Here is a 12190-nt window from a genome sequence, read left to right on the forward strand (position 1 = left end):
ATATATGACAAGCTAAGCCAACTAGCTTCTAGCTACTAGCTAGCTAGCTTACAAGCTACTTCTGAGCTACATAGCTATATGGATAGAACTATGTTTTTATTATTTAATTATGTGTGAGTTTATTGATCTGGTTATGCACATCTCGGTATAGATACGATAAAAAGTAGCCCCCTAGCTTCATCCGTTTGTCTGGCTTCTACTTTTTCTCAAGAACTCGCGAGCTATGTAGCTGAAAACCTAGTGTCAAAATGGAGCAAAGTATGTCTGGTAGTTTGGTAAGCGGTTTATTCAGTATCAGCAATCTTTGATATTAAATACGTTTTGCACGTGTCCAGTAAGTGTACGCACACTTGACATGTTTTGCTGTGTTTAACAGGAAGTAACAGTCCTTTGCATGACACCTGCGTGTGCGCTCGCGTGTTTGTGTATGTCTGTGTGTGGGACACTAAAGCAGCATGCTTCAGAAATGACGAAGAATGAGTAATTATCCAAGCGCGTCTTCTGCTCGCCCACACAACGGCCCCAACGTTTTGATAGGGAGTCGCGAGCCTCCTCGGTCAGTAACCCTCCCGCGTGTCCTCCAGCCGACTGCATCGCCAATTACAACAGCCAGATGGACAATAAGCAGAGCGGCCTGCTGGTGCCCGAGCCGGGCGTGTACGGTGAGATGGACCTGTCCAACAAGATCAACGAGATGAAGACCTTCAACAGCCCCAACCTGAAGGACGGCCGCTTTGTGGGCGCCGGCGGCCAGCCCACGCCGTACGCCACCACGCAGCTCATCCAGTCGTCCATCATGAGCAACAACGCCGGCGGAGGGGAGCTCAATGACAAACACTGCTGGAAGCCCCCCGGCGGCGTCCTGCAGCCCAAACAGGAAATGCAGTACAGCATCATGGAGCAAAACAAGCTGAACAAGGGTGAGTGTGCGCAGTGGCCCTCTCGCCAGCAGCCTGGTGGCCCCCGAAAGTCCTCACCGTCACCCTCCGCTTCCTCCTCCTCCTCCTCCGCCTTCTTCAGTCTTTTTTTTTTCTTCTGCTGATCGCAATCCCCTTCTGCAGATACAAAAGCGCTTATTAGAATGATCTGAGGTCTCAGAATATGCACATTTTTACATACACTGATGGACAGGTTTTAGCATGTTTAATATAAGTCCATTTTTTTTCTGTATGTGGCCCTTTGGAGGAAAACATTTGGCCACCCCTAATCTAATCCTTCATCATCCGCAACCGTGTTGTGATGCGATGCTCTCATCCCCTTCTGCCCCGACGCTATCTGGATCATCTCCAAGGTTCATCTTCAGTGTCAAATTTCCAAAAGGTCTTTGTCCCTCGCTTTTGACCCCCTCGCCAAACTTGAGGAAAAGCACACAATTGGGCGGCTTTTTTTCTCTGTACATGTGCATGTTCTGACATGTCAAATGAACCACCTAGCATGACTTGCTAACGCGACTAACACAATCTAGCATGCTGTAATGTGTTTACCTAAGGCTGGATTTACCCTGCGGTGTTCAATGCTGATGGATTGCTTGCATTGGATTTTGTCTCTTTCCGGATACATTTTTCGTGACACGTTCTTCATATGGTGTTTGTTTGTTTTTTTCATGTGTTTGTGTTGCATTTCACATGGACATTTAGTTCCCGCCTCTCCCCGTGTGTGTGCGTGTGTGTGTGTGTGTGTGTGTGTGCGTGTGCGTGTGCGTGTGCGTGTGTGTGTGTGTGTGTGTGTGTGTGTGTGTGTGTGTGTGTGTGTGGGGTGAGAAAAAAAAAAAAATAAAAATCTGAAGTTGTGTCTCTTGAACCATACAGCGTAAATCCAGCCTCTATGGAAAACGAGCAAAAGTGGAGACATGCTAGCCTCGTCCACAACAAATGGAAAAAATGGGCGACAGCGCTCCCTTCCACCAGACCTGTGAAGGTCAGATCAAGAACATGGGAAAGACTCGAGCTTTACAATAGTCTGGCCTGAACATTTTCCGAGAAGATCAGGCGGGAAAATCACTCCTAAACATAACTGCTTTGGATAATCGTTTAGAGCAGGGGTCCCCAACCATCGGTGGCCCATTGGGTATCGGGCAGTATAGAGAGAGACCAAGATCAGTTTTTTTTTTTTCTGTCACCCGCCCTCACCCTGTCGCTTACTTTCCAAAGGGCAATATAAATAGGGCTGAGTGATTATATGATTGAGAATCGACTTGTGAGCATATTTGTCATTAGCTGCGCGTGACCCTAATCTTGGTTTCCAAGTTGAAATAAACAGAATCCGCCAAGAAATGAAAGAAGCAGCAGTAAAGGGAAAGCAACAGCAACAAATTGACCAAACGTTGAGTTCAACGCGCAGCTGACGTGCAGCCATGACTTCCGAAGATGAAGCTATTTGGAAAAGAGAATTTCCTCCCCTAGCCCAGAGCGATGCGGAGAAGGAAGCTGTTGTGCCTCGTATGTCGTCAAAAACAAGGCAACGCAAGGAACCCGTTGAGTTATTTGAACACGTGACACCCAAGTGACGAAGTGAAAGGCATGAAAAAATGTGAGCGGAGTTTGAACAGCCTGCTCACGTCAACATTAGTGCTTTTGTCGCTTATAACTAGCTGGCAGCCACCGGATGAATGAAGCAATCAAATGGCGTCATCACCCTAACCCTAACCCTGTTGCCCCCCACCCCCACGTCTGCCAATCAGATCGCTACAGAGGCGCCGACACCCCCATGATGCCGGCCACCATCCCATACAGCCACGACAGCCACACCGGGGGCTCCTACAACAGCTCCGATCGCGGCAGCAGCAGCAGCACCTCAGGTAAGATGTCGCCTAGGGCTGCGCGATTCTTCCAATTTGAATCAGGATCACAATTTAGAAATTAGCCTGATGGGCGCGATTGATTTCCGCCCCCCCTCCCATTTCAAAATCGGGCTTTGCGCCGCTAGCTAATGAAGCACCACCAGGGGGTGAATGCGATGTTCAGGCATCACTAAATTGCCTCAGTAAGAAGCGGGTGAACCCTGCTGAGTCAAAGAGAGACAAGAAAGAGCAACAAATATCGGAGATCAGGAGCTAAGTGCCTTGAAAGTGATCAGCATCCGTTGTCTGGACGTGTGAGAAGGTTATCAAGTAGAATCACAAACATTTCGAAGTAGCACCGAGACTGGCGATAAAGAACACAACCAGAGGCAGAGATGAAAGGTGAGACAGTCACTTCCAAGCGCATGAGCCCCCACCCCCCTCCCCCCACCCCTCCTTAGGAGCGGCGGTCTTAATATGGGGGTGGCTGAATGGGTCAATGTCTGAATTGGCGGGCGTAGCGCAATTCAAAGCGGCTTACAGCAAGCGATGTGTTTTCTTTTGATAACATCCAATTATTCCATCAACTTGTTTCGGATTTAGGGCAAAAACAAGATAATAGCGTACATTTTCAGTTGGAAAATGTTGAATGATTCGTTTTTGTTTACGCCGGAAACTGTTGACCCAATTATAGTTTGTTAAAAAGTAGTTTTTGTAAAAAATACAGATGTTTCTCCAAACATGACGATAATTCATTGGGATGACAATATTGATCAAAAACCATTTTGACCACGCCGCTCAACATCAAACATTCAAGGACTCTTCTTTGATTTTGTTCTGTGTAAGTAGTTTGCATTTATTTCACATTTAGTTTCCCCGTAATTGGCTTTTGCTTTAATTGTGGAACTACCTCTTAATTGCGTCGGGGGCGGGGCTCCAGTGTCTTCCGGAGGACAAGGAGAAATGGGAGCACATTTTCGAGACGCCATGCAAGGCTGCCGCCCTTAATGCCACGTATCCATTCTGATTTTCCATTTCAAGTTGCGGTCGTCAGACCTCACAGCTCATTTGGTTCGCGCGCTCGCTATTAATTGGACGCGCTTTTCTTTCCGCAGCATTTTCTTTTACCGCCAGGGGGTAAACGCCTGCCTTTATTGCACGTCCCATTACTGAAGCCCTGGAAGGCACGTGGCCCCCGTTGAAACAAAGTCTCAGCATTATTCATGCGTTTTTATTTTGTGGTCAATTCACACCCGGCTAGACATCTGTCAATCATTTGGGCTTGAGCACAAACAAGGTGGTGAAAAAGTGCCCTCTTGGAATCGCTCTTCGTTATTATTCTTTCCGCTAATGAATCGCCTTCAATTGCCCAAAACCAGAAGAAAAAAAAAACTGTCATCAGTTTCGTCAACTGACACAAAATTGAGTGAACATTTCAGGTTGGCGACGCTAAATTGCCAAGCTTTGATGCCGATGCCATCGACGGTAGGCGCAAGTTTGATGATGATTCTGAGGAGCCCCCATAAAAAAGGGCCCCTTGAGATCATGCGGGAAAAAAAAAGACATCCCTTCATCATCAGTTTTTCCAATCAACGAGAAATTAGACGCGCACATTTATCAAAGTGGGGCATCGAGAAAGGGCAACTGAAAACCCGGTCGTTGCCGCTGCTCGCAGCCTTCATTCAAGACTCAAGGTTTTTTTTGTGTATGTTGTGGAGCAGGCAGCCAGGGTCAGAAGAAGGGAGCGCGCACCCCCAAGCCGCCGAAACAGAGCACAATGAATTGGGCCGACCTCCTGCCTCCCCCGCCCGCCAACCCGCCCCCGTCGCGCAACGCCGAGGACTACTCCCTGTCATTGGAAGAAAGGTACGGATGTGCCCGAGCGGGGGGGGGGTTTAATCTGCGTCAAAGCTTGATGCAGGGATGCCATGAATATTTACCACAAAATGTTTTCCTGAAACGCGCGCGCGTCTCCGGCAAATGATGTGGAAATAATGAGCCTTCACTTCCCTCTCCGTCGTTGGCAGCTGCGAGCCAGACATGCAGTGCTCCGTGCCGCCCTCTCACATGTACCTGCAGCCCGACGAGCTCGAGGAGATGGAGGAGGAGGGGGAGGAGGAGGAGATGGAGATGGAGCGGGGGCCCACCCCGCCCATCCGCGGCACCGCCTCCTCCCCCGCCGCCGTCTCGTACAGCCACCAGTCGACCGCCACGCTCACGCCCTCGCCGCAGGAGGAGATGACGCCCATGCTGCAGGAGCCGCCCGGCAGCCACGAGCGCAGGTACGCTTGTCGCAATGGCGCGCTGTCACGTCAGTTTTCTATTCGACAGATTTTTTTTTTTTTTTTTTTGTTGAAATGTGAGTTTTAAAAGCGGGTTTAAATGTGTATGTAGTTTAAAGGGGAAGTCAAATCAAAACAGTCATATTTTCTACACGCCACCTCCCTCCCACTAGTCTACACAGAATATTTCGATTAATATTACGAGTTAAGGTGGAAAAAGCCCCCAGTTTTTAATCCATATCAGGGGGCAGCTATTTTGCCTTGTACTGCCACTTGCTGTTGACCGAAAATGCCATCCGGGTTATTTGGGGCTCAGGTCACGACAATCACGCTGACCTGATTTCTAGTTTTGGTCATGCGTCGATCGTAAACTGAGCCCTGAGGCACCGTGACGTTGGAAATTAAAATGGCCACTTCAAACCAAGATGGCGCAATTCCTGTTTGTTGTCAGGCATGGATTCTTGAGACTTTTTTTGTGGGTCTGCTCATGATAGGCGATGGCATTCAATGTCTTGATGCGAAAACAAAATGAGTTGTGAGGCTGCATTTTCCCCCCCAAAATTATTTTGGTCGAATGATTGTTTTAAGATTTCAAGCTGCTTCGCAACTTTGTCACCATGCTCTGCCCACGGGCAGTGACAAACACAATTTAGCATCCTCCGTCAGTCAAGTTTTCAAGGTTCAAATCTGGTCGCCATCATGCAAAATCTGTTGGATGAGTTTGAATGGCCAACATGACTGAACTGGAAGTTTTGAACCAAAACGGCAGTCGTGGCTTCTTGAGACTTTTTTTGTGGGTCTGCTCACGATCGACGCTAGTACCAAATTTCATGTTGCTAAGTCCGGTCCTGGAGAGCCCCTCCCCAGACAGTTTTCCACGTGTCTGTGGTCCAACACGCCCGCCTCAAATGATCAGCTTCTTGACCGAGCCTTTGCGAAGCTTGCTGATGAACGGATCATTTGAAGGGGAACATTTCAAACAGGCCGCATAGGGCCTCTCGAGGGGCCGGACTTGAGCACCGCTGCGCTCAGCGAAACGAACCCCCGGGGCGAGATTTCCCCCCAAATATCCCCAGTTGGCCCGGAGCTTATTTTGCGCTCCCACTTTTCGGAACGGAATGCACTGAAGTGTCTTTTGTCCCGTTTCTTCCTCACATCATCCTGAACCGCACCCCTTCTCGTCGTCTCGCAAGGCGCCGCGGTGTGAGCCCCCCTCCCCAGCACATCTCGCCCTCACATACGTACGGCTACATCGCCAGCCCCGGCGATACCGACGGCACGGAGGACGAGGGCGAAGGGCGGATCCCCGAAGAGGACGAGGACACGGACGCCGAGGTGGCCAAGATGAACTACCACCACACCCACCCGCACGCGCACCCCCACCACCTGCAGATGCACCCGCGCCGGCTGCTGCTGCGGGGCATGGAGCAGACGCCGGCGTCGAGCATGGGCGACCTGGAGAGCTCGGTGACGGGCTCCATGATCAACGGGTGGGGCTCCGCCTCCGAGGAAGATAATGTCTCCTCGGGGAGGTCCAGCGCCGTCAGCTCCTCCGACGGGTCCTTCTTCACCGATGCCGACTTCGCGCAGGCCGTCGCCGCCGCCGCCGAGTACTCGGGCCTCCGGGTGGCCAAGCATCCCGGAATGCAAAGCCAGGAAGGCGCGGCGCTGTCGGGTAGGTTTTCAACCAAGTCAACAAACAAACAAAAAATGGTTTCAAGAGATACTTCTGCTTTACTGCCGTCAACGTTCATCGAAGTTCGAGGTCAGGCGATGACGGTGGCCACACAAGCACGACATCCGGGCACATAACCCCGCCCTGTCTCTTCTTTTTTTTTGTTTTCTTAGCGCGGAAATACCAAATCACCCCGGCGGGTCACCGTCCCGGCAGCCCGGTGTCCACGGACAGCAGCATGAGTATGGCGGCGGTGCACAGGAGGCCCCCGAAAAAGCAGAAGCAACACCCCGCGGTGGGCAACCAGCGACGGGAAGCCTACAGCGAAGGTAGTGCACCCATCTTGACTCCGGTTGAGCATCACCACTGGAGAAATATTGCCTGATTGTTTCATTCATTTTTTTTTTTTTTTTTTTTGCAAGCCATAATTTAAGAATAAGCAAGCATCAGATAAAGGAAAGGAGTAGACGGCTTCAACAATACAAATAGTGGAACGTGCACGCAGTTGAATTTCGTCTTGCGCCCGCCTCACAATCCTTCATGTACCGTATTTTTCGGATTATACCTCGCTCCCGATTATAAGTCGTACCAGCCAAAAAATGCATAATCAAGAAAGAAAAAACATATAAGTGGTAGACGATGGATGGATGGATGTTAATGCAAAGTGTCCGTTGCTCGTGAAGGCATTATTAGCGCCAAGCGTGAAAACTCCCCTGCCGCGCAAAGTGGTGCCAACGTCTCGGTGCACGCTTGATGCGGGCGGGTGTGTGGCGCTGGCCGTCCTCTTTGCTGTCAGCCGCCCTTGAGTGTTGGAAGCAGCTTGACAGCGCCATTTAATATCCAGCTCGGTGGGAGCCGGCGGAGCGGCGACATATTCAAGCCTCCCCCACCGTCGGCTTGCGCTTCCTCCCGCTTGCGCCGCGCTCCCGAGATTCCTTCCCCCATCCTCCTCTTGCTCTGTCTTTGTTTGAGCGGCGAGGGCTCGGCCCTGACACTTTCGTCCGTCCGTCTGTCCGCCGGTTGATTGCGTTTGATCTAAATGGATTGTTTTTCATTTGGGGGTTATTGCCTGCAACCCCCCGCCCTCTCCCATCCCCCGTCTCCCGCTCCTCTTTGCTGCCATCCCGTCTCCCTGCAGCCCCTACGCCCAGTATTAGCTGCATGGTCTGAAGTTGATCAAATAGAAGTTGGTCTACACAATAATCGCCATTTGATAAGATTTCAGTTTTTTGTTCATTAGTTTCATGCACATTTTGTATTTTTTTTTTTTTAATGACTGGAGGGGGGAGATGCAGGTCATTACGTGTCAATGCTAAACTTGAATCCCTATTTTGATTTCAAATCATTTCCATTCTTTTTTTTGTGCCTCACGTTGAGCATAAAGAGACGTGAACTCGATTTGTAGCTCTCAGCTGTAATTCTCGTGAATACTAAAGATGTCTCGATGCCACCGCGTGATCGGAAATCGGGGCCCAGAGTTGAGTGATCTTTAAAAAAAAAAAAAAAAAAAAAAGAAAGGATAACATATACGATTTTGAGTTGATTTTGAGTGTTACAAGAAACAATTGGCACTGATTTGGTGGAAGGGTCCATATCAAATCAAGATCTCAAACAACATCGGGACCCATTGATGGAGGGATATTTCTAGCTTCATTTGAAGAAAAAAAATCAGATGCAACCACTTTTTTTCTTCATGCGTTGTTGAGGTCATGGGTCGCAACTCGATATCGGCAAATACTTAAAACTTGAACAGTGCGACATCTCTCATGGCTACAATAACATTTGACTCTCGGCTTTAATTATTATTCTTTTTATGACGGCTCTAATTATAGCATCCAAAATATTGTTCCCTTTTTTTTCCTTTCCTCATAAAGACACATTAAAATGATTTGAAACAAAAGACACTCTGTTTTCATTCTTATTATTCACGGAATAGGACCCAATATGTTCCTGTATTATTTTTTTTTCTTCAACACAAACGTCCGTGCTTTTTATTTGGTTCGGAAAAAGCATATTCGTCCATATCAACTGGATTTAAATCGAGAAGGGGAACACACCTGCCTCCCAACTTGAATTCATATCCTTTCTATGACAGCTTTTACGTGATGGCATCCAGTCTCTTCCTGTATTTCGTTTGACCAAAAAGACGCATTATGTTGATTAAAACCACTCGAGATGGCAAAAAAAAAAAAAAAACCCAGACAATTGCCCTGAATTCTTCTGACAAGATCCAATCTCTGTTCTTGCCGATTCTTCAAACATGTCAGTCATTTGATTTGCTCCAGACTGAGAATAGTCTGCCACCAAGGCGTATTGAATTGATTAATTTGCCTCGAGCGGCAACTTGCCCCGCCCCTTTGACCTTCCCCGTTGGGCTTTTTGTTTGCACGGTCCATATGGAAGAAAACGACGTCTGCGCCCCCACCCCCCCACTCCACAACCGTCCTGCTTCATATCGCTTTCCGTCGCATGTTCAGTTTGGATTACTGTTGGAATCGTTCCGTTTGCCGGCAAGGGCTGGATTGACGGTGTCAAGTTCGGCTGTAATGTGACCGACCGGACTTGCTGTGTTTCTCCCTCAGATCTTCCACCGCCACCCATCCCTCCGCCAGCGGTGCTCAAGTCCCCCACGCACCCGTCCAAGGTGGGCCTGGAGGGCCGGGGGGTGGTCTCGCCCAAATCGACAGACAAGCGAGGGGCGGCGGTAGCGGCGGGATTCCGACCCAAAGAAGGCTCGGACCCCAGAACCAGCTCGGCGGAACGCAGGGAGGCCCAAGAGAGACAGAAAGCGCAGGGGGGCAAAGGCGGCCACAGGGGGCGCCAACAACTAGGTACGGGATACACGGAGACAGCCATTTTGGTTGACTTGCTCCAACTCCCAAAATGCTAAGGGTCACTTTTTGGAAATTCAACCTTGGAAGCCAGTTTTCTCGAAGCTGCATGAAATTTGGTGGCAACGTCTGTCACGACTAAACCAAAAAAACAGAACCTGCGGAGGTTGGAAATTTGCTTTCGAGCAGCCACTTCAAGGTCATTTCGTCCATTTGGAGTTATGTCTTCCCTTGGAGGGCCATGTTCTTTTTTCTTTTTTGGGGGGGGGGTAATTCAGCCTCTGGAGCGACTTTTATTTGTCATGAAATTTGTTAATCGTGTCTATGATGAGCAGACCCACAAAAAAAGTCAGACACAGAAAGTCTGCCATTTTGTTTTCAAGCTGTTATTTCCGAGTTCTTTGGGCCACTTCCAGCGGTCCTTCAAAGAGAGACCAATACGTTGTGGAGATTTTGGAATGGTGACGGTTGTTTGCGCCCGGCAGGTACGGAGGACATACTGCCGTACAGCCGACCGCAGTTCCCCGCGGTCAACAGCCCGCGGGAGCCCAGCTCCTCCAGCTCCATGTCCTCCAGGGGCTCGGGGGGGCGGCGGCGAGGCGACGCGGGCCACAGGAACCCGGCCGACGTCGGCCTCAGCGCCACGGGGGCTTTCCACACAGGAAATGAAGAGCTTGAGGTACCAAATATTGGAGCATTAGCAAAAATGTGTGACGCTAACGTCATTGTTTTGCCACTTCTTGTCCAGATGGTGGAAAGCTGAAGAAGACAAATAGGATGATTTTTGGTTTTTCTTTTTTTTTTTTTTTGCCAAGCGCCCCTGTTTTCTGTCTTACATAAATCAGTATTTTGCCGCCATGTCAGCGACCGATCATACCGCATCCCAGCATTTCTTTACATTCGGAAAACATGCCGAGGTCTCTTTTTTTAATCTTCTAATTTATCACAGCAGAGGGGAGATCAGGAAAGAAAACGAATGGTGCGTTCAAGTGGCCCGCTAGGATATTTATGTTGAATTCCAATGCAATATGGAGTGAAGTCTGGGGGGAGTGGGGGGGGGGGGGGGTGTCGAGAGTTTCTTTTTGTCGAGTCGGCACACATGCAAGCAGAGAGGGCTGGACTTTTAGTGTGTAAATATCCGTACGGTATGTCAAACGTCATCCCATTGTGGTACCGCAATTTGTTCCCCCCACCCCTTTGTTTGTTGTTGTTGTTTTTTTTTTTTAATGGGAATCCTAATTTTATTATGCCAGTAAATATAAATATTTTATCATTTCCATCCATGTTTGTAAATTGCAACCCCAAGTGCCACTCTGGGATTTTTTTCTTTTTTTTGTAATGCACTGTTATGTTTCATGTTTTTGGAGAATGTTATTTGCTTTTTTGTTTGTTTGTTTTACATTGGTTTTAAAAGCACAATCACTAAACTTTATTTTAAACCATGGTGTCTATTAATCCTTTTGTCTTACCGGCAGGAAACTGCAGGTGAAGACAAAAGAGTCGAGTTAATCCTGATGATGATGATGATGATTTGGTTCATAAGGTTCGCCGTTTTACGAAGGCACGTCTCCTTCTCCGGTTCTCAAGTGACAGAGGGGAGGAGGACAGTTCATGTGAGTCACAGCTGCAATGTAAATATTTGTTTGGCATTGACCGTAATATCAACGATTGCACATGAAACTGACTGAGGGGGGGAAAAAAAATAAACGAAAAAAATGGCTTAGATTTGTCGACTAAATGCACTTAAAGGAATGTCAAATCAAAGAAGGCGACAGGGGTGATCTGGAGAGGACGAAGAGTTTTTTTGGTGGACAAAACAGAAGCGATGAAGGCCCCGCCCGTCTTTTTTTCAAGGGAGCTAAGGGTGCTGTTGTTTATTCATAGGACATCTGCAAACATTTGTTTCATAATGCAAAAAAAAAAGGAAAAACAAATAAAAAGATGAATAACTAAAAAAAAAAAAAAAAAAATCAAACAGATGTGTATGTACTTTTTATTATTTGTTCATCTTTAGTAATAGCGTTTCAATTTTTGACTTATTTCGGGCCAACTTCTGTCTTTCCTGTCTCGGTATTCGCTTTGAAACACGTTTTTGAGAAGAAAAAAACACTGCCAGTTGTCAAGGAACAATTCACGAAACGCCTTACGACACGTTTGTCTCTTTTGGGCTAAAAACGCCGTACGATACAGTCCATGGTCGTCTTTTTGGGCTGTAAAAATACGCCTTACTGTACATGTTCGGTTTTTTTTGTTATTGTGAAAACCGCCTTCCTATACTTAAAAATACTTTTAAAAAAAGTGCCTTTCTATTCATGTTCTCGTATTTTTTTTAAAACGGTCTGATATAGGGACATTGTAGAGTGTTTATGACTCGCCTGGTAGGCCAATGCTAAGTGCAGAGGTGCAGGGTTCAATTCCGTCTCATGCCTTCCTGTGTGTTCTCAAAAACATGCGTGGCCATCCATTTTTGATCCTCTTCGCGCTCACACTCACACCAAGGAACAATTTACAAAACGCCTTACTATACATGGTTGTTTTTTTTTGCTGTCAAGAACGACTTACGAAACATTGTCATTTTTTTGGCTGTAAAAAACACCTTTCTATACATGGTCGTTTTTTTGGC

At 47.9% G+C, this 12190-nt stretch overlaps 1 protein-coding gene across 4 annotated transcripts in view; it reads left to right on the top strand.

The window, feature by feature from the left end:
* Positions 1 to 11490, top strand: part of robo1 (roundabout, axon guidance receptor, homolog 1 (Drosophila)) — a 33994-nt gene extending 22504 nt beyond the window's left edge. For 3 of the 4 annotated variants that reach the window (XM_019889013.1, XM_019889014.1, XM_019889016.1), the window contains 9 exons: positions 585 to 920; positions 2681 to 2797; positions 4501 to 4645; positions 4807 to 5061; positions 6255 to 6736; positions 6910 to 7065; positions 9319 to 9567; positions 10053 to 10246; positions 10316 to 11490. In XM_019889013.1, coding sequence (XP_019744572.1) covers positions 585 to 920; positions 2681 to 2797; positions 4501 to 4645; positions 4807 to 5061; positions 6255 to 6736; positions 6910 to 7065; positions 9319 to 9567; positions 10053 to 10246; positions 10316 to 10330 — 1949 coding nt within the window. In that variant the 3' untranslated portion in view covers positions 10331 to 11490. The remainder of the gene's footprint in view (positions 1 to 584; positions 921 to 2680; positions 2798 to 4500; positions 4646 to 4806; positions 5062 to 6254; positions 6737 to 6909; positions 7066 to 9318; positions 9568 to 10052; positions 10247 to 10315) is intronic. The other variant, XM_019889017.1, reaches the window with a different exon arrangement.
* Positions 11491 to 12190: the final 700 nt, after the last annotated feature.

The sequence above is a fragment of the Hippocampus comes genome, unplaced genomic scaffold, assembly GCF_001891065.2.
Source record: "Hippocampus comes isolate QL1 unplaced genomic scaffold, H_comes_QL1_v1.1 scaffold292, whole genome shotgun sequence".
Taxonomy (NCBI): Eukaryota; Metazoa; Chordata; class Actinopteri; order Syngnathiformes; family Syngnathidae; genus Hippocampus; species Hippocampus comes.